General features: G+C 48.7%; 12 protein-coding genes across 12 annotated transcripts; 6 read left to right on the plus strand and 6 right to left on the minus strand.

Annotated features, from left to right (window-relative positions):
* Positions 1-681: 681 nt before the first annotated feature.
* FSST1_004218 (inhibitor of growth proteins N-terminal histone-binding-domain-containing protein) lies at positions 682-1,998 on the plus strand (the record flags this gene model as incomplete). Its single annotated transcript, XM_083230373.1, has 1 exon — positions 682-1,998. The coding sequence occupies one exon, from the start codon at positions 682-684 to the stop codon at positions 1,996-1,998; it is 1,317 nt and encodes a 438-aa protein (XP_083087648.1).
* A 228-nt stretch (positions 1,999-2,226) lies between these two features.
* On the minus strand, positions 2,227-3,366 carry FSST1_004219 (protein-histidine N-methyltransferase; the record flags this gene model as incomplete). Its single annotated transcript, XM_083230374.1, has 2 exons — positions 2,227-2,853; positions 2,914-3,366. The coding sequence occupies 2 exons, from the start codon at positions 3,364-3,366 to the stop codon at positions 2,227-2,229; spliced, it is 1,080 nt and encodes a 359-aa protein (XP_083087649.1).
* Positions 3,367-3,656: 290 nt separating this feature from the next.
* On the plus strand, positions 3,657-4,156 carry FSST1_004220 (succinate dehydrogenase assembly factor 3; the record flags this gene model as incomplete). Its single annotated transcript, XM_083230375.1, has 3 exons — positions 3,657-3,869; positions 3,922-4,021; positions 4,077-4,156. The coding sequence occupies 3 exons, from the start codon at positions 3,657-3,659 to the stop codon at positions 4,154-4,156; spliced, it is 393 nt and encodes a 130-aa protein (XP_083087650.1).
* Positions 4,157-4,423: 267 nt separating this feature from the next.
* FSST1_004221 (putative ATP-dependent RNA helicase) lies at positions 4,424-6,769 on the minus strand (the record flags this gene model as incomplete). Its single annotated transcript, XM_083230377.1, has 1 exon — positions 4,424-6,769. The coding sequence occupies one exon, from the start codon at positions 6,767-6,769 to the stop codon at positions 4,424-4,426; it is 2,346 nt and encodes a 781-aa protein (XP_083087651.1).
* A 523-nt stretch (positions 6,770-7,292) lies between these two features.
* FSST1_004222 (uncharacterized protein) lies at positions 7,293-8,609 on the minus strand (the record flags this gene model as incomplete). Its single annotated transcript, XM_083223768.1, has 2 exons — positions 7,293-7,352; positions 7,407-8,609. 2 exons carry the CDS (start codon positions 8,607-8,609, stop codon positions 7,293-7,295), a joined length of 1,263 nt encoding a protein of 420 aa, XP_083087652.1.
* Positions 8,610-10,893: 2,284 nt separating this feature from the next.
* On the plus strand, positions 10,894-13,500 carry FSST1_004223 (uncharacterized protein; the record flags this gene model as incomplete). Its single annotated transcript, XM_083230378.1, has 1 exon — positions 10,894-13,500. One exon carries the CDS (start codon positions 10,894-10,896, stop codon positions 13,498-13,500), a length of 2,607 nt encoding a protein of 868 aa, XP_083087653.1.
* Positions 13,501-13,714: 214 nt separating this feature from the next.
* Positions 13,715-14,139, minus strand: FSST1_004224 (Rab5-interacting protein-domain-containing protein; the record flags this gene model as incomplete). The annotated part of the gene is made up of 2 exons (XM_083230379.1): positions 13,715-14,005; positions 14,074-14,139. 2 exons carry the CDS (start codon positions 14,137-14,139, stop codon positions 13,715-13,717), a joined length of 357 nt encoding a protein of 118 aa, XP_083087654.1.
* Positions 14,140-14,565: 426 nt separating this feature from the next.
* FSST1_004225 (uroporphyrinogen decarboxylase HEM12) lies at positions 14,566-15,895 on the plus strand (the record flags this gene model as incomplete). Its single annotated transcript, XM_083230380.1, has 5 exons — positions 14,566-14,620; positions 14,692-14,733; positions 14,782-15,317; positions 15,377-15,767; positions 15,819-15,895. The coding sequence occupies 5 exons, from the start codon at positions 14,566-14,568 to the stop codon at positions 15,893-15,895; spliced, it is 1,101 nt and encodes a 366-aa protein (XP_083087655.1).
* Positions 15,896-16,339: 444 nt separating this feature from the next.
* FSST1_004226 (DUF3602 domain-containing protein) lies at positions 16,340-16,827 on the minus strand (the record flags this gene model as incomplete). Its single annotated transcript, XM_083230381.1, has 2 exons — positions 16,340-16,553; positions 16,637-16,827. 2 exons carry the CDS (start codon positions 16,825-16,827, stop codon positions 16,340-16,342), a joined length of 405 nt encoding a protein of 134 aa, XP_083087656.1.
* Positions 16,828-18,827: 2,000 nt separating this feature from the next.
* Positions 18,828-20,579, minus strand: FSST1_004227 (velvet 2; the record flags this gene model as incomplete). The annotated part of the gene is made up of 6 exons (XM_083223769.1): positions 18,828-19,080; positions 19,152-19,452; positions 19,511-19,773; positions 19,844-19,923; positions 19,979-20,033; positions 20,095-20,579. The coding sequence occupies 6 exons, from the start codon at positions 20,577-20,579 to the stop codon at positions 18,828-18,830; spliced, it is 1,437 nt and encodes a 478-aa protein (XP_083087657.1).
* A 2,246-nt stretch (positions 20,580-22,825) lies between these two features.
* On the plus strand, positions 22,826-24,018 carry FSST1_004228 (ATP phosphoribosyltransferase; the record flags this gene model as incomplete). The annotated part of the gene is made up of 4 exons (XM_083230382.1): positions 22,826-22,842; positions 22,943-22,977; positions 23,036-23,590; positions 23,648-24,018. 4 exons carry the CDS (start codon positions 22,826-22,828, stop codon positions 24,016-24,018), a joined length of 978 nt encoding a protein of 325 aa, XP_083087658.1.
* An 866-nt stretch (positions 24,019-24,884) lies between these two features.
* On the plus strand, positions 24,885-25,486 carry FSST1_004229 (uncharacterized protein; the record flags this gene model as incomplete). The annotated part of the gene is made up of 2 exons (XM_083230383.1): positions 24,885-24,947; positions 25,091-25,486. 2 exons carry the CDS (start codon positions 24,885-24,887, stop codon positions 25,484-25,486), a joined length of 459 nt encoding a protein of 152 aa, XP_083087659.1.
* Between the last annotated feature and the right edge of the window lie 674 nt (positions 25,487-26,160).

Raw genomic sequence — 26,160 nt, forward strand, 5'->3', positions numbered from 1 at the left:
TTAGGTTGCTTGCTGCCTCACAAAACTTACACCTCATGCCTCCACCTTTTTCCTATTCTTCATCCTATCGTATAAAGAAAGCACTCCTTCGAAAGAGAAGAGAACAAACATCAATCCAAGGCTGCTTCTTGTATTCTCTTGACTTTAGTTGAGCTGCGCTGACTGAGCACTGCGACTCTTACGGTTGTCAAATCCAACTCAAAATCATCATCTCAAATAAAAGGAACAAGCGAGTGCAAGTGGGTATTGAGGTGAGCTGAGCCGAGTCATTCATGCTGATTCCTCTCTGCGTTCTTCTTTGAATCTTGTATCTTGAATCTGGGCTTGCTTGCGACAGCCAAAGTCTCCCTCCCCCCTTGCCCCCTGCTCTTTCCTCTGCTTTTTGGCTTCGGAAATTTGCGTCCACTGTATCTACGGGACCACTTGCCTTGCATCTTCTAAAAAGTCACTCCTTGTCCTGCCTTTTGTCTTGATTTGATCAAGAACAGACCAATCCACTTCTCGGGTTGTCTAGTACTTCTTCTATTCTTCTTGATCTGCATATGTTCACACATAAATACATACGTTCACTGGCCTGACGGTACAGCACCATCTGTCGAACGGTTTTTGAGAGCTTCGACTTTGTCGCAACCGCATTTCTCCGTTAGCTCTTATCGCGTCGCATTCTCATCGTTAATAATCATGCCTAGAGACGATTTGTCCATCGACTTCGTCAAGAGGATGCCCCAAGCCGAGCCCCTCGATCCCGGCATAATCCTCGAAGATTGGATCAATCGAGTCCAAAATCTCCCCGAAGAGATTCAATTCGTCCAAAGCGAGGTTGCCGACAAAGACCGCCAATATAACGAGTGCGTGCGTATAATCGAGGATCGTGACGGGAAGATTCAAAAATGGATAAAGACCAATGGAAGCCACGAGCCAAACCCTAAGGAGGAGCTTCTTCGGGCCCAGGTTCGCGAGAATTATGCTCGAGCAGATCAGCTGTCGCAGAAAAAGATCGTTTTACACCAGAAGATGCAGCTCTTAATGGACAAGCATCTACGGAACTTGGACTCTCAGATAAAGCAGCTTTACGACAGAGCCGAACCTGGTTTCACTGACCCTGACGAGGTCCCATCCTTGCTCCGACCAAGCGCCGCAAACCATACCGCACCCTCAATTCGTGCCATCAACCCAGCGAGCCACATGACGACTACCGCTGGCCCATCCACTCCTCTTGCCGCCGCTGCGCAAACCTCTTCAAACCCTACCCTCGCTCGACTTCCCAATCATCCAAATGTCCGACACGCACAGGCTCAGCAGCATGCCGCATCCGCTCCTGCAACACCTGCGGCTAGCATAATCCTGAATAGACAAAGAGAAGGATCTGCAGGGCCTGCAACGAAACGAGCTCCTCGTGTAAACCCTGCTTTGGGTACTTTGCCAACTGCGTCTAGTGGTTTGGCAAGACATTCCTCGCTCGGTCCAGGCACCCCTAAGGGAGGTGCACCTGGAGGAGTAGGGCTGGCGAGGGCAGGAAGTGCAGGTCCCAGAGCTGGTTCTGTCAAGTCAACAGGAACAGTGAGCGGGCGTCGAGGTACCCCAACAGGTGGAGCAAGAAAAAAGATGCCCAACAAGTCGAATCTATCGCGAGTAAAGAAGGCTTCGAACCGAAACTCCCCTGCGGCGACGAATGATAGTGAGCTTTCGGATGTCGACAGCGGTAGTGGGGAGGAAGAAGAGGGCGCCGACGGTCGATCAAGGGGTACACCCGTGGCCGACAGCAAAGACTTGGACGGTGATGACATAATAGGGGATGCTGATGAAGACGATGAAGAGGCTGGCGACGACAAGAAATATTGCCTGTGCCATAACGTTAGCTACGGCGATATGGTTGCATGCGACAATGATAATTGTCCTTACGAGTGGTTCCACTGGTCCTGCGTCGGCCTCAAAAGCGAGCCCAACGGGACGTGGTACTGTCCAGTGTGCGCTGAGAAGTTTAAGAAGAGCAAGTAGCCTTGGCTGTATAGGGGGGGTTTGGACGGGACAAAATCGAGTGCTTTGTTTAAAAAGTAACACACTCTTGATGAGATGGGTGGGCACCGGCGTTAACGGGATGGTATATACCCATACTGCTTCGAGTAGCCAGTATCTGACCCTTTGGCTGAAAGAGCAGAAACTATGAATATACTCTGGTTAATTTAACCGTTTAACCATCCTTCTATTTGACTTTCTTATGAGACATTACGCAGGTCCGAGAACGCATTCGACGACGCCACGTCGAACCCCCTCCGCCTCTTCTCGCAGTTGTTCTACCTTGGCACCTTTTTGGCGTGCCTTGTCAATAAAATCATCGAGTGAACCGCCAACACCAAAGTACAAACGTTTTGCGCCGACATAGGCGCCCGCTTGGCTGCCCTCGGTACCACGCTCCCTTTCTAGGATCAAGAAGAGAGTCTCAAGGAAAGCTTGGAGGGCAAACGGTGAGTAGATTGTCTCGGCGCCCAAGATCAATGTAGCGTTTGGCTGACCGTTCCCCGAAGGTAGAGTGTAGAGGAGATCCACGAACTCTTGTGACCATGCTCCGGAAACGAAAGAAAGTGTGATGTTTGATTTTTGGAGGAACTGTTGAAAAGCTGCAAGGACATCGGGACCAAGCTCGACTTCGCCCTCGATTGAGAAGGCTTCTTGGAGAGCAGGTAGCTGAATGTTATTAAGAGCCCAGGAGAGAATGAAATTGGGAAGAGTGACCAGTTGGAGGACTGAAGGGTTGTAGTCCGCCAAGATGAGAGACAGAGGCTTCCTTTCTGATTTCGAGGTCATGGCCCATTGGAAGACGGCCAGAGATGGTAACGCAGTCCCGCATCCAAGCTGTTGGTATAAAGTTAGACATAGCATACTTAGTACACACATTGACCTCTCTTTACTTACCTCCATAACTCGAAAAGGTTTCTCTTCCAGCGTTGAGACAGCCTTATTCGCAGCCAGAACCTTGACAAGGTCAACACTGCTCTCCCAACTCTTGAAGCCGCCCTCATAAACCCCCGTTTTTACATCATGACTACCCAGACCCTCGGACTGCACTCCAGCGACATCCTCCTCTTCAGCCATCAGTTGCACCCTCACATCCCACAACTCTCTCCGTGGCAACTGAAAGTTAGTTCCATCGTCAAGGTCAACATCTAAAAGACCGTAAGCGATCTTGGACGGTTGCTGGGCGAGAAGATCAGACAGTTGATGGAGAGTTGGTGGAAGCTGAGGTTTTCCTGCGACAGGAAATGCACTGTTGAAGGCTGCAGGAGCTGGGACTGTTGGCTTGACAGTTGAAGAGTTCTGCTCATCGTCAGAAATGTCGTCACCGGCGAATCCAAATGAGAAAGACATGGCGAATGGTGTTTATTCGTATCTGTTTTCTCTTGAAGTGAGTAATGGCAAAAAGTTGTGAGTGTGTGCACTGTGCTAGGTAGTGTAGTGGGGCCTAGGGGCGACAAAGCTGGTGAGTGGTAATGTGCCAGACACTGTCTTTGAGAATCTCATCGACTCCCGCGGTTCTATCCGTCGTTAATCTCAATGATTTATTCTTCCCCGTTGCCAACGTCACCACGATTGAGCTTTAAACTTACATTCTAATCATAAAAGGGCATCACAGGAATAATCTCTACTGATTGTCCGAAATGCGTCCGTCCTTGTTAAAACTGGCATCAGCCACCACTACCCAGCGTGGTCTGAAGCCAAACCCCATGGCTCTCCTCCCTCCTATTCCCTTGTATCGACGACTCCTACGTGCCCATCGCAAGCATCTACCGCCTGAGATGAGAATTCTCGGAGATGAGTACATCAAGGCTGAGTTCAGAGCGCATAGAAAGGTGGATAACCCGGCTCATCTGGTATGTCGATTTGAAGAGGGATTATGAGGAGAGATGTTGACCTAAAGAATAGATTGGGTTCTTGACAGAGTGGCAGATGTATGCGCAAAAGATCGAGGGTGACCAGTGGGTAGGTGATAAGCTAGATGAGCAGAAGCTCTCGAAGATGAGTGGTGAGCACCTATGACCGAGTATCATCTTGCAGACCCGTTACTAATTCCATGAAAGATGAGCAAATACAACAACTATACGAGCTGATGCAGGCTATACAAAACAGAGGCAAAGAGGGTGGTGAGCAGGAATCATAGACGCCTGGATATTATACATGTTGTAGACATATATTGTACGACTAGATCAAGCAAATCTTTCACCTTGAATTTCATTGAACATTCACATGCATAATCGATGTCCTGGTAACATATAGTGATGTAGAGCTTACTAAATGGTCGCAATGAGCAAAGAATAGTATTAATGAATAAGGAGTTGGAAAGACATCTGGTTACCTCCCTATATCTTCGCAAATGATGCATGGCTATCTATCATGTATTCTTGCCAGATTCCTCGCATCTGACTGCTCATTTTCCTTCCAATGCCTCTGCAATCCATACTGCTTGAATGGCGCTGACCTTTTTCGCGTAGTTCTTATTAGTATAAACGTGCTCGAGAAACATGATGGCTTCTTTCTTTTGCCCGTGTAGCACGCTAGCTGGGTGAATGGCCACAACGTGCTTGCCTTGAACAGTGACGTAACTACTATCGGGAGCCAGCATTGCAGTCTTCAGAGCGAAGCCTCGCATGAAGCACTTGAGGACTTGCTCTGCGCGCTCGGGTGAGATGGGTACAAACGGCTGGGGATCAGCTGGTGGAGCTTCATCCAAAAGCTTCTCCTTGAGACACATGCCGCGAAGCTGCCTTCGAATGTTCAAAGCCTGCCTCATGTTTCGCATGTTGATCTTCCGTTGCTTGCACCAATTCACTCTGTCTGCGTTTTCAGCCGTGTACTGCTGAATGGTGGTGAGATACGTAATGATGTCTCCCTCACGGCGCTGAAGCTCCTTTCTAAAGGTCTCGACCTCTTCCTGTGCCTCTTCAGATTGTATACTCAAAAAGATGTCCTCGCCAGATGTGATGCAGGAAATAATGTCGATTGCTTCAACCACGCAGTCAAATTCGGGATTAGCAGCAGCAAGCAGCACAGCTCCCAGAGGCGCAGATATGGGGAAACGGGCCATCGTTTCACCAATCTTCGTGATGGTGCCATCATCGTTCAGAGCTCCAAGGAAATGCAAGTGAATGAGTGCCTTCTCAATTGCTTCCGTTTCTGGTGGATCCATAAGAGGAAACGCCAGAACATCTTGAATCCCGCGCGCCTTCATGGTCAATACCGCTCCTAGGACATCATTGCGAAGAATTTCCGGAAGATCGGAATCTTGTAGTGTCTTGAAAGCCGCTTCTGGGTACAGGCGGAAACATTTACCTGGGCCTTCACGGCCAGCTCGACCAGTTCGTTGAACAGCAGACGACTTTGAGATAGGCTTGGCGAGGAGAGATTCCATACCAAGACGAGCTCGGTATTGCTTCACCTTAGCTTTTCCACAGTCCACCACGTATCTGACTCCGGGTACAGTGACTGATGTCTCGGCAATGTTTGTTGCCAACACGATCTTTCGAGTAAACGATGCCTTGACAGGCAGGAACGCTTCGCGTTGTGCATCCATCGATAATTGACCATACAACGGGAAGACCTTGATCTTGGGGACGTTCGATGCCAGTGTTGCCGCGTATTCTTCGATTAATTTTTGTGCCACCTCAATCTCTTCTTGACCTGTCAGGAAAGCGAGGATGTCTCCAGGAAGTTGCTCTTGCAGATGGATTTTGTATATCGTTTTAAGAAGCGCGTCCTGAAGGTCAGCTACTGGTCGTGGCTCATGATGAACCGTCACCGGATATTGTCTTCCTTTGATCTTGAGAACTTGGAGCAAATTCTCGTCTTGCGTCTTGGGACGAACGTCTTTGAAGAACTCCTGGAGACCCTCCACGTCTGCTGTGGCACTCATGATGACGACCTTGAGAGGAATGCCGCCGCGACCAGACAGATCGCTAGACAGAATCTGCTTTAGAAAACCGGCCAGGAGATCGACGTCGAGACTCCGCTCGTGGATTTCGTCAACCACAATAGCGCTGTAATTTTTGAGATTTGGGTCTCGCAGCAGTTCTTGGAGCAGCATGCCCTCAGTCAGGAACTTGATCCGCGAACCCTTCGGCACTTGATGGTCGAATCGAACTGAATAACCAACCAAGCCATCCGGTCGGCCTTTTCCCAAGGGAGTTCCGGCTTCCTGGGCAACTCGATGGGCCAGCGTCGTCGCGGCGACTCGTCGAGGCTGTGTAATAGCAACCGTGCCCCCAACTGAAATTTCTTCGTCTGATCCAGCGAGCTTGATCCTTTGCCGCCTACACCAGGGCTCCTGGTAGATGAACTGAGGGACTTGTGTACTTTTACCGGAACCTGTCTCACCCACTAGAACAAGAACATCGCTGTTGTTTCGCAGCGCCTGCTGAATGTCCTCGCGATACTGCCAGATGGGAAGCTGTTTGCGAGTTTTGAGCAGTTTCGGGTCTTCTCGACTTCGTGACTTTTCATTGTAACGGTCTTTGACCTGGTAGTCCTTTTGGTTTTTGAATGGCCTTTGCTGCGTATTCTCTTTCTTCTTCTCTAGTATGGTGGTAGCTGTTATTGTTGTTGGGGTCTCGCTACCTGTTGTTTCTGATGCCTTTGTATCGACTTGTTTAGGCTTGGGGGGCGCTGTAAGATAACCCTCTAAAGAAATGACTTTTCCTCCGACGGTCAAAGCATTCGGATCCTTTGACTTGGTTTTCCTCTTCTTAGCTGGAGGCCCAGAATTATTGTTGGTTGCCATTGTGTTTATAGTTGCTTGTGTTCTTACAGGTTCATTGAAGTCTGTGGTTTTTACTCTCGAAAATTTCATGCATGTTTAAGTGAGTCTACAGTGCCATGATAATTACACACTGTGCACACTAGCATACCTACCTACCCATGTACTTTCATTTGCCCATCATGGATGCTGTTTCGTTCCATTTATACATACGCTTTATCATAAAACCTTATGATAAGTTCTTTGGTCTTGGAGATACAAGATTAACAGATTGCCATCTCAATTCACCTGAGTTTTGTGGTAAAGATCTTAACATTATCAGTTAAAGTCAAATATAAACGATGCCCAGTGCATTTCCATATTCACATCTCTTACACTACTCCTAGAGCGTGGTTATGCGTGCTCGGCCTAGATTACAGTCCAAGGCCAAATCAAAACTGGACCTGCCATCTGGTGTAGATACCTTGAATGGGCAAATCAAACCGTCGCTCATTCTTCCCAAACCAAAATCGTTTCTATGTTTCATCATATTGTGTGTGAGCCCCTTTTACTTGATACGGGCCAGGCGTTCTCGGTTCATTCTCGTAGCATCATCAACACGATCGCTCTATCCTCTAGGTTAGCAATGAATCCAGATTGGTTGAAGCGAGAAGCGACTTGCCTTATCCATAATACGATCGATCTGCTTGTTTTGTGCATCAACCTCCTTTCCAATAGCTCGGCCGACCATGTTCATCATGGACACCTGACCCTCGAGTTCGTTGATACCATCGTCGATCTGGTCCTCAAGCTCGTCGGCTCCTTCTTCGTCTTCCAAGTTAAACTTTCCGTAATCCTTTTTGCGTGGTTGTTGTCGTGGCCGGGCAGCAGAGTCCACATCTTTGAAGTTGTTCTCCATACGCTGATTGGCTGTGAAACCATCGCGGCGAGTAGCCTCCCGCTGTTCTCTTTCCGATCGGTGGCGGTTCATGACATCCTCGTCCGCCTTGGCTTTACGCTGCTTGGAGGTAAAAGGGTTGCTCACATGAACGGCAAACATGCTGCCGTTGAGTGTCTTGAGCTCAGCAGCTCGATCCTGGGCAATCTTGTTCTGGTTGGCAGCCAGATCAAGATGCTTTTCAGTGTTGTTAAGTCGTTCTCCCTGGGCTCCCAGACGAGCGAGAGTGGCACGACCAACTTCGTTGGCTTGACGAGCCATTTGCACTGAGCGGTTGACCGAAGAGGCACTCTCTTGCTGGAGTTGTCGCTTCTCCGCAAGGATAGATTGGTATTCAGCGTCTTCTTGTTCCTCGGCAGTCAATTCGCGTTCCTCGCCATAACCACCGTAGGAGCCACCAGCAGCCCCTGATTGTGGGCCGTTGTTGGCTGGTTGCTGCTTTTGGGCCTGGCGTTGCTGAGCGCCGGCAAAGAGGTCATCGCGGTTATTGTCAGGCTCGCTGGGCCCAAACCCACCATAACCACCCGGACCTCTTGGACCAGCAGATGGAGCAGGGCGGTTCTGCGAAGGAGCATCGCCATATCGGTTTCCACCATAACCACCTCCAGATCCGTATCGGTCAGCACCGTAACCACTTGGGGGCTGAGAGTTATAGCCTCCTTGGGCAGGAGGAGGAGGGGCGCCATAAGAATTGGCGGCTTGTGCACCGGGGCCAGGGGAAGGGCCATTGTTTAGACCAGCGCGAGCTTGCTGGTAAGGAGTGACGTTGGCGTACTTTGCATCATCGGCGTAGGGGTCTTTGCCGCCTTGCTTGGCGTAGGGATTGTCGGAAGAGACAGACTGAGACGACTTTTTGCGACCGAATAGGGCGTGGCGGCTGGCGTCGTCGCCATCATCGCCTTTCTTTCCAAAGCCAAACTTCTTCATGGCGGATTTTGTTTAAGAGTATAAATGTGAAGCGAAATCGGGTTGTTGTCGAGATGAGTATTCGAGTGAAGGGAAAAAGAAGAAGAAAGGAGTATTATGGATGTCAGAAGCTGAAAGGAGACGAGAGGATGGATGGTAGCACTGCCTGGGCTGCCTTGACTTATGAACGGCAGTTCCATGGGTGCTAAGGTTCCCGCACCCATACCTGGTTAGGTACTATGGACCTCTCAGGGACCTACTAAGGTTCTGTTACTGGTGGGGGAGGGCGGACCCTGGGGGCGGTGTCCAACGTACCTGACTGCCCGCAATATGTACCCGGGCGACCTTTGGGGTTTCTTGACTGGCTGACTGGTAGACTGGATGTCATGGGTGGCGTGCCTATCCATTTAATTCTAGCATCGTTTTGGGGATGGATCATGCGTTCGTCAGGCCTAGATTGTGAGAAAGTTTGGATTTACAGGGCATTTGTGTTCTTATTACCTTTCGCTAGTACCTAGTTAGGTACACATGGATGGAAGGATACGATGGATGTGGATAGACGCCCAATAACTTAGCAAGCGCCTGAAATGCATGGATCCATACCGAGCCCCTGGTGTTACAGCCGCAATCTGGAACTGGAAGTCCTCTATGCAAGTTCCTGAGTTCTTAACAGAAGTATGTCAACAGTGGGTAGGAGTATGCTAGAGGTATGTACTAACCCATTGAGATTGTGATTCAGGTCTTCCAGCAATGACCATGCCTGGTGGACACGAAAGCCCAAACCTAGTTTATACAGAACAAAACCTACTAACTGCAAGGATACTTTGACCGCGAATGCGAGCATGTAGATACTAAGGCATCGAGCAGGGTAGGTGGCTCAGCCTTTAATGCGTCAGCTAAGGTAGGTTGTGGCGGCGGCCTCTGCATCTGCTATTTTGGTGAACCTGTTTATCAGCTCAATACATGCTGCAGGATACAGAATGCCACTTGGGCACAAAATGGATGTGGATTTTGGTTGAAATGTTGCATTAAACAAAGCGAAGTGAGCCATTGTCTAACAAACACAGCGGGTACCTTCGCTAAACTCCCGTATCAATATGGTTTCATAAGTGGCAGATCTTGTGCCACATGCCGTGTTCTAGAAGGGATCCGGAATGGAGATTTAGCCAACGCTTCAGAATTGATCATGAACACCTGGTATCGAACGTAGTCTTTGACCTCTTATTAACAGTCAAGTTTTTGAAATGATACATGCTATAGCTGGTATTATCAACTTGAAGTTGTGAGTAGCGTGTTGTATTACCCTAGTTGAATGATTCAAGCTGGTATCCAGAACGAATGTGCAATGCCAACCTGGAATCCAAGTCGATTTTTATCTACAGTAACGTGTACGCGTTCCAAAGACCATCACTGATCTATTTAGATCTTGACTTGATGGTCGTTACTTACATCCATTTATTATATGTGTATTGAAATAAAGAGTAAGCTAGTGAGAGAAACGTCGCAGGGCCAATTCATAGGTAGGCAGGAATCAGTCGATGATTCAGCAGAAGAGCATCTGATATAAGAGTAATAGCTATGATGACCTACTGATCCCCACGAGACAGGCTAGTCCTACTATGGAATCCATCCATCAGGTACTGAGGTACTAAGGTAGGTTCTTTTGAAGTTGGTGAACTCTAGGAGCTTCCATTATTACATCCTACTGCTAGTGGAGGTCGTAGCACAGGTACTGAGACATGGATTCTCCGCACCTTCTATATTATGGGCAGCTCTCATAATTGGTCACTTCGCCGATGCGTCACCTCTGACTCGCTCCTCTCCGATTCAGTCAGCCTGTGTGAGTAAGTAGGTACGGTTGGATATTTTGAGTTCCATCCATTTTTATCTCAGTCATTGTTTCCAATACAAAAAGCGCGTTGCGCTTTGTCACATACTACTTCGACTTTTCTCGTATTTAATCACAACCTGCGGATGATATCTAACCTTGCTGATTTACGTCATGCTTTAAATCTCCTGAGCCGGCAACTGACCGCCTCAACACAGCCCTCCCTAGAGTCGTGATCGTTTCATTATCACCGATCTCTTATTACGACTCAGAGCATTTCTTAGAATTATTAGCAAGATGATAACTCGAATACACTACGAACTCCCTCTTCTCGCCATTGGATATTCGGCCACATTATATCATCTATTACAGCGCCCATTACTATCAATATCTTGACTTAAAGGACTTAATTAAAAACACTATATCTGCTTTTCCTCTTCTTCGCCTCGAGGGCTGCCTTCCGCTATCGGAACAGCCATGTCTGTCTTCACCTATGATCCAGATCCTCCAAGGGTCTCATCTCCTTGGATGAAGCTCAGTGATTCTGGCAAGGATGAAACTGGGCATCTAGGCTCAGACGGGTTTCAATCATCTGGGCAGCCAGGATCCGGATTGTTATCCGACTACGGAGTGACCAGACTTCAAGCCGAGCCACAAGACGGCCCCACGGAATATAAGCTTCATCTACTTCTTCGACCGCGGAGAGTGTTCACGCGCATGAGTACAACCAACAAGTCGCGTCATGGGCGACTTAAGTCGTCAGTCCCTTCACCCGCTGCGTCCAGCCAGCCTCGACAACAGAGACTCGAGCACTTGACGACTCAGCTCTTGTGGAGACTCCAGCAATCTTCCCCTTATCACTTGTCCAGCTCCAAAGAACTTGCACTCCCCAAGCTTCCAGACGACAACGTTGATCTTACTGCCCCCGTGAAGCTCAGGAAACTTGTCCCCGGTTTGGAAGAGTCCAGAGGGGCTTTGTACGAAATAGGAGTCGCCGACGATGGTACTCTTGTTGGCCTTACCAAGGACGAAATGGATGAGAGTATTACAACTTTGAGAGTCATGGCCGCAAGCTTAGGCTGCACTGTCAATGTTTGTCGGAGAGTCACCGTCGGTGACTGTCAATGGGCCGAGTCTACAGAACTAATCGACAGCAATGTAGTCTTGCCAGATGAAGTTATCAGAAGCGGAAAACTTTGGGTCGCCGAAGCACTCGTTATGCCTTACCTCGGTTTGATAGATGGAGGAAACCGAGAAAGCAGCACCGCCTGCAATAAGCATTCTGCGGCAGAGAATGTTGCTGTACCTAGCCGCGGTAGTTCGTCCACGCCGCAATTGAGAGTCACTTTCACTGGGCCTACAACCTCCGGTAAATCGAGTTTGCTGGGAACATTATCGACGGGGATTCTGGACAATGGCCGTGGCAACAGTCGCCTTAATTTGCTCAAGCATAGGCACGAAATGGTTACAGGAGTAACGAGCTCGATAGCTCAGGAACTCATCGGATACAAGGACCAGTCGATTCTCAACTGCAGCCATGGAAATATTGAGTCCTGGATAGATATCCACGACTGTTCCGAAGGTGGCCGCTTGGTATTTGTGTCAGACTCCGCGGGGCATCCAAGATATCGACGCACAGTCCTTCGTGGTTTGATGAACTGGGCTCCTCATTGGATCATCTTATGTTTGGCGGCCGATGATACGGAAGTAGCCACAAAGAGCCAAGGAGCGTCCAATGACCTGGGTGTCTCAGCAGGCGGTGTTGATCTTGTCAAAGCACATCTGACTCTGTCCCTGAAACTGGGCATTCCTTTGGCAGTTGTCGTTACCAAGATGGATCTTGCCTCCAAGATGAGTGCGCATAAAATCACCAACAAGGTTTTATCAGCTGTCAAAGAAGCTGGGCGTATACCGAAAATCCTTCGGCCTGATCAGAAGATAGGGGGAGACCTGACCAGAGTGCCCGATGACGATTCTGCCAAAGTGAAGGACTTATTGAAGGGAACCACGGAGAATGGAAATCTGACTGAGATTGTTCCAATAGCCTTCTCGAGTGCAGTCAAGGGGAGTGGAATTGGCCTTTTGCATGCACTTTTGGAAAACCTACCACTGCCCCCTACACCAACAGCGCGCGATTATATCGGCATGGCGTTGAATCCGGAACAACCCAAGTGCCTCTTTCATGTTGATGATACCTTTTCTTTATCAGCATCTTATGGTAATTTGACCAGTGGTTCTGGGGAAATGGCTGGCCTCGATATTGTTGTATCTGGTCACCTCAGGTTTGGACAATTTTCCATTGGGGACAAGATCGTTGTTGGGCCTTTTCCGCCAGAGGATGACGAACCTCGCGAGTTGACTCCAGAGGGTAGACAGTCTCCAAGCAGTTATGGACTGTCGATCTCGCATCCATCATCAGCAGAGCTGGCCCGCATTGCTATGAAGAACGCTGTATCTGCTTCGGCAATTGCAGGGGAGTGGCATGATGCTCAGATTGTTAGCATACGTAACCTGAGACTTCCAGTCTCAACTCTTGAAGCCGGGCAAGCTGGGTCAATTGGCCTCAACATCCGACCACCAACGACTTGTTCCCAGAACGGCAATATAGACCACACAGCTATCGCCGAGATTCCTCGTATTCGCCGGGGCATGATCTTAGCAATACCGTCGAAACATATGGCAGATACTGGATTAAAGTTGCAAGCTGCAAGCGGATTCACGGCGGTTTTTGAAGACCCAGACATTCACACGCTGGCCGTTGGCTCCTTTGTCAACATATACATTGCTAGCATTCGAACCGTAGCGCGCATCCGCCGAATATCTCACCGAGACAACGGATGGCACGCCGGGACGGAGTACACGGATGAGATAGAGGAGATTTTCAACCTCAACGATGAACCTGACTTGAATAATGTTAGAAATGACAGCGATCAGCGTAAGAGCGGAGTCGAGATGGGCCTGGAGCTTCTACATCACCGAGAATGGATAGAGATGGGTTCACGAGTTATACTTTTAGAAGGTGGGAGTCAGGATAAATCCGGGCTAGAGGGTTTCGTGGGTAAGGTCGTTGAGATCGTAGACTAACGATTTGAGCGTGTTTGTTTTTCAGAATATCGTTGTAGCATTGACGGTAGCATTTGCTGTTTTGTTTTTGTCTCTTGTATATGTACTTTCTCATTTTATAATAGTTGTTTTATGGCACAGCTCTTTTCTTGGATGCCGCGTTGCCATTCCAACAAGTCTCTCATCATAACTCCAAAGACGCCAAAGGTAGATGCAGATTCCTGGTACTGTTGACCTATGCCCTAACCAATCCATAAAATAATGTCCATGTCAAGACGAAACCCGAGATGCCATTGGAGATGCCGCCGACCCAGAAATCGAAGAGTCCCCGGTAGAACCGCGAAGGATCGAGAGGAGCATGACCCTTGGGAAGCGATTCAGGGGCAACCTTGAGGACGTAAAAAAGGAGAGTGGTGATGAAAGAGAAGACGATGTAGACGAGGAAGCCGTAGTAGGACTCAAGGCCGAGAACTCCAGCTGTGACTCCGAAGAGGGAAGCAGTGAGACTGTGGAGATTGGAAAGAGCCTGTGCGTAGAAAATGTCAGCAAATATGTTCCAGAGCCGATCGATATCATGGAGAGGTCGCTACTGACCTTGGTGTTGTGAATCATAGACTCAGGGACGATTGGGTTGATCTGGAGTTCGCGTTCAGAAGGCATTGTTGCGAATATGACAGTATGGCCGTGCTCGTATTAATTAATCGCTTGGTCGGTGAATATTTTCGGACAACAACGGAATTATGAATAGCTTCGTATCCTCGTATGAAGCTATCAACGCGCGGTACTGACTGTGCCCATGATGACAGCGTGTCGGTCCGTCCTAAATTCCGAGAACCGAATAATGGAGTGGGGCCGAGCAACCAATACAACCAATCTAGAGCTCGGTCCAGCTACCGACATATGGAGAAGGGACCCCTCCATTGACATGATTCCAAATGGGCAATTGCTTGGTGGGGTTCTGTCTGAGGTTAGTATGGGTAGCTTAACTGGAACTTCTTCTTAAAGATTCCGCCTGATCTGTAACTTGCAATTCTCTATTTCCTGAGCTGTAGTAACAACTTCTATTCGCGAATTTTATTAATTACAATGACGCAAGACTTTGCACCTCTCAAGAACGACCTGTTGCTTCGTACAGCATGGGGTGGGTTACCAGCGCTTCGGTTGCTAAAATCATGAGGGAGCTGTGCTGAGACTTTGTGCGTTGCGACTTAGGCCAGACTGTTGAACGTCCTCCTATGTGGGTTATGCGACAAGGTAAAGAGACACTGCTATCAAGAACAAACATCATCTAACTGTCGACAGCTGGCCGTTACCTCCCCGAGTACCACGAAGCCAAGGGCAACCGAGACTTCTTCGAATGCTGCCGCGACCCCGAAGTTGCAACAGAAATCACCCTTCAGCCCGTCCGCCGATTCGCAGGTCTCATCGATGCCGCCATCATCTTTTCCGATATTCTGGTCATTCCGCAAGCCATGGGCATGACTGTCGAAATGGTTGACAAGAAGGGCCCACACTTCCCCAGCCCGCTCAAGACTCCCGATGACGGACAGTACGGCCAGGTTCTCGCCAAGGATGTCGATGTTGCTGCTGAGCTCGGCTACGTTTATGATGCCATCACACTGACACGCCAGAAGCTCGATGGTCAAGTGCCTTTGATCGGATTCTGTGGTGCTCCCTGGACGCTGTTCTGTTATATGGTCGAGGGCGGAGGTACAAAGCTGTTTGCGCAGGTCAAGACATGGATCTACAAGTACCCTGAGGAGGCAAAGAAGCTTCTTTCCAAAATCGCTGATATTTGTGTCGAACATCTGGCTCTGCAAGTAAAGGCTGGTGCTCAGGTAAGATCCCCAAAAGCGTACGTGGTAGACAGTGTATAACTGACACAATTGCTTCTTAGTCAGTAATGGTCTTTGACTCTTGGGCAGGAGAGCTTGGTCCTTCCTCGTACCGTCAGTTTTCCGAGCCTTATCTTAAGCAGATTGCAGAGAAACTCCCTGCTAAGATCCAGAGCCTTGGTCTGGAAAAGGTGCCCATGACCGTGTTCCCCAAGGGCGCTTGGTACGCACTCGACTCTGCCTGTAACCTTGGATACAACGTTGTTGGAATGGACTGGCTGCACGACGCTAAGGAAGCTGTCAAGATTCGAGGCGACCGCAACATCGTTTTCCAAGGCAATGCCGACCCTGGTGTGCTTTATGGCACCAAGGAGGCTATCACCAAAGCTGTGGAGGAGATGGTCGAGGGCTTCTGGGTCGGAAACAAGGGCTGGATTGCCAACCTTGGTCACGGTACGTATTCAGTGATATGAGGTTGATGAAGATGAGTGCTAACAAAAGCAGGAATCACCCCTGGCGTGAACCCTGATCACCTTAAGCACTACTTTGAGGAAATCCACCGCCTTACCAAGAAGAACTGATGGTAAAATGCGAACATGTTTTACATTCGCATTATTTTGAGATATTGTAAAGGAGTGGAAATAGGCGTGAGAGAATAATCAACATAAGACTAAGGACACCAAGAACTATGTCCTGGAAAAAATGTATAGTGAAACAGTACCTATGAGCAAAATATTAAGAAAATCTATTCTTATTGCATATAATTTGTTTGATAGGATGGTATCTCTGTGTTCCCTCCTCTTAGGTATTGCATCTGCCTATCCTATGTCCCTCCGTTACCCCATTTTGTGTTGTGTATGGTCTACATTACTTAGTAGCCAGAACCCCTTGAGTCCAATGTCAAAGGCGCCAAAACACCAAGCTGTGAAAAGAAACCCAGACCTAATGATAGTAGAACATGAAAACTTTTGTTTCGCTCTTGAGACTTAGAACGATGATGAGAGATCTGAAGACGCTCTCGCTCGTTAAGCCTTCTTACCGAAAAGCCAGTTCTTGCCTTTCTGAGCCAATGACTCGCCGGCATTAGGAGAAGTGGCAGAGCTGGGTTCCTCATCGTCGTCGGTGATGGCGCCTTCGTTGCTAGCCTTGCGTGTCAGTTGCACGTCCTTGTCCTTGAAGACATTGCCAGCGCCACCGCGACCAGAGTGCTGAGTGCCATAAGAAGGACGTCGGGGCACACTGTTGTCTGAAGTCAGTGGACGGGTTCAAAAGAAAGGGGAAGTCCCTAGAAGAACTAGAATTGGGTGAATAGGGAAACATACGCTTCAACGTCTTGACGCTTGCGAGTCTCGCGAGGATCGTCGTTCTTGGCCATGTTGCCTGTACCACCTCGGCCGGTAGTGACGACGGAGCTCTTCAGGACAGGAGTCTGGAGCTTGCTGGGGTCTGTCTTTTCTGTGGTGGCTGAGTCGGCCATGTTGCCAGCGCCGCCGCGACCGTGAGAGGCAAGCATTTTGTTGGAAGTGATGTTTATTGAATATGTGAGAGAGAGAGTTGAGATGACCACTTGGAGTTGTGGTTGTCTTTGAGTGAGTGAGCCGTGATATAGTGGACTGGGTAGTCAAGTTCTAGATCAGATCGACAACAAGGCTGTTCATTTATTGTTCTCAAAGAATTGCAGTTGCAAAGAGTGTAGTTCAGATAATCAAAGTACGAAAAACCAACATTACTTCTAGGCGGCGGTGGTGACACTTTTAACTCAATGCCAAGTCTGTCCTCGTGATGTCGTTATTCGGTGCCAAAAATTTCCCCTGCCCTGTCTTTTACCTGTAAGACGTGTTCCCATGATCAACAAAACAGGGGAAAGAAAAAAATTCGATAGGTACTTGGCCACTAATGTACTAAGTCGCCCTTTTCCCACCCACCAAATGCCAGGAACCGCTGCGCCTAGCCAAAGAGTGTACAAACTATCCAATAGCCTAGCCTGGCCAGACCTTGTGGTCACCAGGTACCTAAGCACGTTAGGCTGGTCCGAAGCTGGGCTGGAGGATTCTCCTTGAGGCGAGCTTCTGTAATTCACTGGGCGTAAGTGCTCTCGATATTTGCTTGGCGACGCATCAACCAGTCGATGCCTTAATTTCTTTGAAAATCATAGGTAGATCAGAAAAGCTTTATTTTTGGGCTACCCATGTCTTTTAAAGAATGAGGCTCAGATAAAGCTCAGCCAAGTCACCAAGTCTAGAACAAGTAGAACCAAGTAGAGTCAAGTATCCGTATACCAGTTCCACTTAGTATCTACACTAAAAAGCCACGTCCAGTCATATAAATTTGGTTGCGTAATGAAATTTGAAGACCGCGTGCTGCCCCAGATCTTGGCAGGATACCTGACATGTACGAGGTCAATACAAGCTTTTGATCAGTCAAACTCGGTCTCAGTCACCAGCTGAAAGGAAGCGAGCAGTTTGAGATCTGGACCTCAGTACTGTCTGTACTAAGCTACTGTGCATGATGTTTGATGCGCCCTTGCAATCATTGGCCAGATTCGCCAAAGCTTTTCCCATTCCATGTCCATGAGTTTTCATGTAAGCAGGTATGACAGTGAAATTCTCCGTCAGCTACCTAGAACTCATCAAATTTTTAAAAAGCTTTTCGGCCAAGAAAACAATGGGGTGAGATTGAGTTGAGTTGAGTTGGCCGATGTTCCCTTCTGCCCAATTGCCAAGGGAACCTCGGTGCATACAGTCCCACGATGAAGTCACGTCTCTTCGCTCTCGCCGGGTTCCGAGTTCCAGATAATTGCCCTGGAGATCCGAAGCCGCTTCTGGACTGGCGTGCACCGAGACAGCGGATAGGGTTAATTTGGTGGCTCACAGCTTAGGTATGGAAAAGACCAGTAGTGCGAGCTTATCTTATTCAAAAAATATTGGCTCGTGTCGATTTCGGGTCTTCAGCAGGGTAGGGCTGCTCATGCTGATCATCAAGACCCTGAAAATAGTGGCTAAGCTTGTCCAAGTGTGATGACGTTTGCTCTTGGACCCTGGCTCGACCATGAGTTGTTGCGACTACTAACCTAGTAGTTTTGCTCAGTTCGACCGTTGCGTTCCATTGTTGATCCTGCAAAACCCGAGAGCTTTTTTTAGTCCTGACTCACACATTGATTTATAGATATTTGTTATTTTATATTGCAAACACAGAGCAGATCCGAGACAGAATTGCATGGTAAAGTAATCATCGATCAGTTCCCAACGCCGGCGCCGGTATGTCTCCCCAATTGCGCAACCTGACCTTGTAGATTGGAGAGGTCTCCAGTATCTATCTATGCACCCGTTGGCAGGTCATCCTCAACACATAACCAAGAAGAACTGTATTTTAATGTCTTCTTCAAGTGTTGTTTACCACATATGCCTTTCCTCCCATCTCTTGCGGGTATAATGCTTCTAAATGATTCGAACCAGCTAAATTTTGACGTAGTCATCAGCGCCAAGGGATATTTCGAGCCACCAAATAGCCTTTTCAGTTCTGATCGTACATCATCTCGTCATCGCCTTCACCTTTAATGTTTGTATCTTTTCGAATCGGGATCTTGATGCCTTGAAGCGCAAATGTTTTGCTCAAGGATGTACTTTCACACACACCAGGAAATTTCTTGGCCGAATACACGCTGAAGTCTTGGCTGAAGCACGAGGCTAAGATTGGTGCTCGACCTTGGTTGACATTATTTGCCATACCTGGGCCGCCTCCAACATTGACAAACGAGAAGCGTAATCTAGAAGCTCACAATTAGCATTGAAAAAAATCGACACTCGCACAGCCCAATAGCTATTTTCTCGCTCTTACCGGAATGTGCCTTCAGTGCGAACACTCAGGTCTTGGAGGACAAACCAGATACCTGCTTTCTTTTCGGTGTCATTAAGACGGAATGCACTTGCAGCCAGGCTCCCGATCAGGTTCCTCGTGAACATTCCCTGGGGCTGACCTCCCACCACTGCCATTCGGGTAAGCGCGCTCTGATCCTGGCTGTAGCCATTGCGGAAAGGAGCACCGGCCGACGGAGCGGGAGGATCAGCACTGTAGCCGCTATGTCGCGGGTAATATTGCTGAGGCGGGCCGTATGAACTGCTTGATGGGTACGACGGTGCTAATAATTTGTCAGATATCGAAGTGTTCGTACATTTATCGCTTTTGTTTCAACCAACCTTGCCCATAGTTTTGTTGCACCGGCGGGGCATACTCCTGCCCGTACCCAAGTCCCTGACTCTGCGAATAACCAGACTCGCGGCTTGGAGGGAGAGCTTGTTGCTGATAAGAAGGCGTGTTAGGCTCGAGAGTTGAATAGGAGTAATTATTCGAAGATGCCACAGAGCCCGGCCCAGTTGAAGATCGGACAAGGTTCACTTCTTTGATACCGTCCTTATCCCACAGGTCGACCGACAGCACGAACATGGCATGATCGAGAGTACTACAGGTATCGTGTTAGTAAGAAAGTTGTAAGAAAGTTAGTCTCTCGAGTTTCAGCACGTGCTACGTACTTGTAGTCAACCTCCTTCCCTGTGTCACTGTCGATTATGACAAGACGAACACACGGTGGCGGCGTAATTGGGCGGCGATCCTATACGAGAATTGTGAGAAGGATAGACAAAATCATGGACGGGAAGCAAGCGCACCTTGTCGCCAAAGCCGCACATGCGCGCACGTATGGGTTGCTGTTGTACATCGAGACTAGCAAGCTCGTTTAGCTAAAAGAACGAGATGACACTTCTAGAGGTTATATGTAACCAACCTGTACTTCAAGCCTGTGCCTTCTTCAACTTTAGAGAAAGACGGTGGTTCGTATTTGGCTTTCTCGTGCTGGTCGCTGGGAGATGGCTCTGAGGATGGCGGAGGAGGTTCATCGTTCCGAGAGGGAGGAAGTGGATGAGGTCGGGGGTATTGGCTCGGATGAGGCTGTTGGTATTGAGTTGGAGGATATGGCGGAAGTTGAGAGTGGTGATGGGGCGGCGGAGGAGAATGGTGATGGGGCGGCGGAGGAGCGTGGTGTTGATGCGAGGACAGCGAGTGAGAAGATGGCGGAGGCGGCGGTGGCGGAGGAGGAGCATGAGACGAATGGTGATGCTGAGCTGGCGGTGGAGGTGGAAGAGACGGCGGAGGGTGTTGGTGTTGGTGTTGTTGGTATGCGTGAATAGGTGGTGGTACGGTGGACGAATAGCCAGAGCCAGGGCCAGGCATTCGCTGCGACATGTCGGGAGGGTGATAGGACGAGTTCATTGCAGATTGCGATTGCGACTGCGATTGCGGTCGACGGTAGCGAGTATAAGTAGGTATATATATATACAAATGGGAACAGATAGGCAAGTAAGTAGATATCCGAAGAAGGACGATCTGTGGAGGACGAAGCGAAGAGGAGAAGAAAGTTGAGCGGACCAGGCGAGCTATAAGAGCAAAGTGCTCTGATAGCTACTTCGCTTCGCTTTGCTGTGTAGGTAGGCTTTGTGCGTTGCGTTGCGTTGCGTTACGTTCGTCCGTTTCCCCGTTCGGTCCGTCCCTAGCGAAGCATGGAAAGTAAAGCAAGGACAAAAAAGCAAGGTAGTGAAAACGAAAACAAAAATAAGCAAAAAAGATACAATCAAGTATCCAAGTGGCCAGAATGAAGAAGAATGAAGAAAGCGCCAAGACAGGAAAGCCACCAAATGGAGAGGCCGACGATTATGATGTCTCTTCCCAAACGCAGGTGTATCGGTAGGTACTGTACTGTGTGTGTTGCAATGGACGTTAGGTGAGGTGAGGTAAGGTGAGTTAGTGGATGTAGACTTGGAAATAAGTCAGCTGGTGGGGAACCCAGAAGCCCGGCTGAAGGTAAAGTGTAAATTGAAATTCTTAGCTCTCGAGTGGCGCGGCCCGGGAGCGCTAAAAAAAAAAAAAAGAGTCTCAATACTAAGGTAGTAGGTCTCCTTGTCTCATCTACTGGGTGGGCTCCCCAAGGCTCCCCAAGTCTTGGTTCAGATATCACAAGAACCTTTTTATTACCGTAATGGTCGGGCGCGCTGAACTTTGTTTCCTACGCCACAAGGATTTCAGTTTATCCCAAGGCCATGGTTAAGGTATGGCATTCCAATCTATTATGGCATAGGGCAACTCCAATGTAGGCATGTCCGAACACTAGGCTGTTACTTGACAAACTCACGCGATTGTCATAGAAGGCTTAAGCCAATCCGGGAGACATCCATGTTAGAGAAGAACCGACTCCAAGCTGAAAAGACTGAGACCTCGAACAAGGACTGGGTGTTCGGGGTTCAACTAGCGTGCATTCTATTCATTATAGCTGTAGCTGTAGGTAGCTGTAGCTATGTGCTTACAGTACAATCCAGTACAGTGCCTTGGAGGAGATGACAAGGCAACTGGCTTGTCTATACTTTGTACTCCGTGTTGTATGTAGGAAGAGAAGAAAAGAAAGGTGCATGCATATGCGAACAAACGCAGCAAGCCACTTGCCTCTCCCTCCAGTGCCACTTACATACTGACAGAGTAATGTGCTCACAAGACAGCAGACTGTCTCATGTGTGTAACACAAGGACGCACACTGGCACATGCCTTTTAGTTCTTATCGTGAGAACAAACAGAGTCCTGTGGAGCAAAAATAAGCCACTCTTTCTCACCACATGAGACCAGATATCTTTTGGATGGAGTTGGGGGTTGCCATGCTTGCTGGAGTACAAGTCTTTACTCAACTTTTTTTCATCCTTGAAGTTCATTCTAGATGCACACCAACTCCTCTGTTGTATCCATGGAACTTGACCCACCACGGAACAGACTCGAGCCTCGACTACCATTTGTTCGTCCCTGTCCCTGTCTCAATTATAAAATGTTAAAGGCCAATGAGGCGGGACAACTTCGGATGGATTGAACCAACTGTCTACCTAGGTTGCCTACCCAGCACCTACCTAGTACCTATATTTATTGCATCTGTCTAGTAGAAATACTTAAGCAAAGCAATGTTTCAATGCTGGGCAACTATGATCTGAATTACTCCACAATAAACAAGAATGCTTTGCTCAATCTTCCACAATACACGTTGCTTGCATCGATCAATTGACTTGCTCTCGACTACCGACTCAAGACGCTCTCAATCAAGTGCTCAACATCGTGTTATCTCTGTGTCTTACAATTGGTGGGCCTCCACTGTCCCGAACCCCCCAGCCCCGATGGTCGGGCAGCCTGCGCCAGTGGTGGTTCGCTTTAGTGGTACCTGACCAAACCCCCAATCATGTCTCTTCAGCGCGCCCGTCCACGCTTGGGGCCTCAATCAACGTTATGGGCCCCGCCATCGTTTTGACATGAGAGCCCCGCACTCGGAGTCATTAGCAGTCATAGCAGACAGTAATAAATTCCCCGACTGCTCTCTACGTACAGGCTCTACATTAACCATATTGTGATTTTTTACCTAATTCAAACTCAAGTCCAACGAAAAACATATCCTGACCACTACCTTGTCTACCTATAATAACCAGCCCGCCATGGATCTCGTCAACAGGTTGGTTTGCCCCGTTTTGGACAGTTTGAGTTGATCACTCAATCCTTGACATCCCACTTTCCAAATACCCAGACACTAATTAATGTGAAATTCTCTCCAGTCTCGAAGGCCGTCTTCTGTTCGCTGTCCCCAAGAGTTAGTCGATTCTGTTCTTCCGACTGCAGATGTGACGACGATGCTAATGTCCTGGTAGAGGGCCGACTCAATGCTGCTACACTTAACCTCCTTGAGGGCGCCGACGTCCAATTCCGCCGCGAGAACCGCCTCGACATTGCTCTCGTAAAGAACCTCCCAATCGCTCTGATCTTTCTCCCCGCTGCCGACATTCCCACCTTTGTTGGCGAAGGCCGTTGCGATCTCGGAATTACTGGATGGGACCAAGTTCAGGAACACGATGCTTCGGTTCGCGCCTACAACCAACTGCGACGCAGCTCAGTTGACCTGAATTCTACCGAGGACAAGGTTGCTGGTTCCGACATGGTCATGGAGCTGGGCTTTGGAAGCTGCAAGCTCCAGGTTCAGGTTCCCGAGAAGGGCCAGTACAAGACCCCCCAGGATCTTGTCGGCAAGACCATTGGGACTAGCTTTGTTAACCTTGCTGCCGACTACTTCCTCAAGCTTGAGCAGGGTGACAACGCCGGTGGTGAACTGTCGCCCCGTAAGATGCGCACCAAGATTGTAGAATTGAGTGGCAGTGTCGAGGCTGCTTGTGCTCTTGGTGTTGCCGAGGGCATTGTTGATCTCGTTGGTATGTGACAGACCTTGTCTATGGCCAAGCACAATGACTGACAAAGAATTCTCTTAGAATCTGGAGAGACTATGCGGGCTGCTGGCCTCAAGGCCATTGATACCGTGGTTGACTCCACTGCTGTGCTGATCAAGTCGAGAACGCCCTCCAACCCCGAGCTTATTGACCTCATCACTTCACGTATCCGAGGTGTCATTACCGCAAAGAGCTACGTCCTTTGCCAGTACAACATAGAGCGAAGCCGTCTGGTCGAGGCAACCAAGATCACCCCTGGGAAGCGATCGGCCACAGTTACGACTCTCGATGAGGAGGGCTGGGTCGCTGTCAGTTCCATGGTTGAGAAGAAGAAGATTGCTCTTGTGATGGACGATCTGACCCGGCTGGGCGCTGAGGACATTCTTGTACTCGATATTCATAACGCACGATGAATGGGGACAATCTAGACTGAACGGCTGTACTGGATCAGACACGAGGGCGTTGGTATGCATAGGTCGGTACCGGTAGGCATGGGTCTTATATGGGCAAACGGCGCTTTGGAAATTCAATGGCTGACTGGATATGGACTAAGACAAGTTAAAATAGATGGAGTGAAAACGTATAGTAACCTAGGCTACACGCAAGCCACTATGTTACCCTTGCTGTAATAGGATTTTACAGTTGAAACTTCTGAATGGTCTTCTTTTATTCTTTTTCCCAATGCAGATAGATGATGGAGTTGTGCCTGAGCTTAAGCTTGACTACCTAGAAAGGATCGGCGCTGCATACGTCGTAGTATGATGAGGCTGATTACTGTGAAATGGTGGCTTGGCGAGAGCTGAGGACGATAATACATTACCCATGCAGGTGAAAGCTATGTCATGGCTGAGCACAAGTGCTGCTGGTGCTGCTGGTGCTTCTTTTTACACCTTTAAGGCTTCTGGAGAGCTTATTTTCTAGATGGCTGGTTTTCTGGGAACAGGGATCTATAGCTGAGAGCTATGCTAATTCCATGGGCTAGATTGAGGTTATGATGATCGGGAGGCTCGGGAATCCTGTGGGTGTTGAGACAAGGCGATGACCTCACTCCTCACTAGGGCGGCTACGTAACTGGAAATGAGCCACAACCGCACTCAGCTCATCAGATCTTTGTTTATTGCCTACTTTTAGGTACCTATCAATTCACTTATGCACTGATTGAACTTGGTACAAACACTCAGACAACCTCTTTTTTTGCGTCTTTGAATTTCAATTCTGCTCAATGCACCGTTGAACTAGTAAATCTTGACGCTCGTTCTAACTTCCTATTCTTACCATCATGGCCAAGATCGGTCCTCCACCACAAAATGCTGGCAATAACCAGCCTTCGACGCTTTACTCGGTGTGTGTCCAGTCTCTATCTGTTTCTATTAAAAATCATTTCGAGGTTATGCCCTTTTATATCAAGGCAAAAAACCTCGTCGTTCCCACGTTGAAATGAAACAAAATAGAACGAACCAGGTGGCTAACAAAGCCCATCTTTAGCTTGTCATGACACCAATCAATATTACCGTTTTCCTGCTCTCGCTTCTCTTGGTTGATTTCCGTCACACTGCTAGTCGCAACAACTTCTACGCCACGGGTAGCGAGCAGGCAAGATGGATACCTCGATGGCTTCTTCAGCCCTATCAACATATTGGGCACAGCGACCATGAGCATCATGGTCGCTGGCATTATCACAGCAAGCAGAAGAAGCTCATGAAGATGGAAGCGGAAGAGGCCTTTCAAATAAGGTCTACCGTGCTTGTCTTCATGGCAGTGGCTTTGGCTCTGGCCACGAGCGCCGTGTGGCTCGTGACAAGTAGGCTGTATCACGGCGTTGCTGCTCTTGTTGAGCATCAGGTCGACAATCAAACTGCCCCGCTGCTTTCGAAGGCGTGAACGACCGATCGTCCATCCGTAACGGAGCCGAGGAGGCCAGCAATAATGGACACTCCCCTGCGTTTCGCGGGGTGGCATCAGGTCATACCATGTCACTTCGCATTATACTTTCCCATCACAAGCCGGCAGATTTATCGACTCTCGGACATTCTTCAGACGATTAATATCCTTTTGCTCTACGAGGCTTTTTGCCGATTTTTTTAGGATTGGAGTAGCAGATTTTTCTACTTGCATCATGTTCCTGTGGACAGCCGTTTCAGCAGTACCATCACGTCACGATGCACTGACTCTGACTGGCTTTGGAATGTCGATCAAAAGTGGCATGCGTATCGCTGCAAATGCTGACATCGGCACGGGTATTTCAGGGGTCTTTGTGGGCCGTGGCATGCGTTTCGCACCCCTGCATAGCTCACAAGCGAAGGAGAACATTACTATGAGTTGGAAGTGTCAACAATTATCATGAAACCGGATGTTTTGGTCCTGCAACGCTGGAAGAGGGAGCAAAAGTTCGAGTGGTTTTGAATCTGAATCTGAATCTGAATGTGGAATTGAAGCCCAGCAAGACTACATGTATGTATCATACCGAAAGGTATCTCGGCAAGAATCGAATAATAAGAAACCCATATGTACCACAAACGCCTATCCTGTTCGGTTCCCTTTCTGAATTGACTTGT

This window comes from Fusarium sambucinum, chromosome I, assembly GCF_050947815.1.
Source record: "Fusarium sambucinum isolate potato_lamoka chromosome I, whole genome shotgun sequence".
Classification (NCBI taxonomy): domain Eukaryota; kingdom Fungi; phylum Ascomycota; class Sordariomycetes; order Hypocreales; family Nectriaceae; genus Fusarium; species Fusarium sambucinum.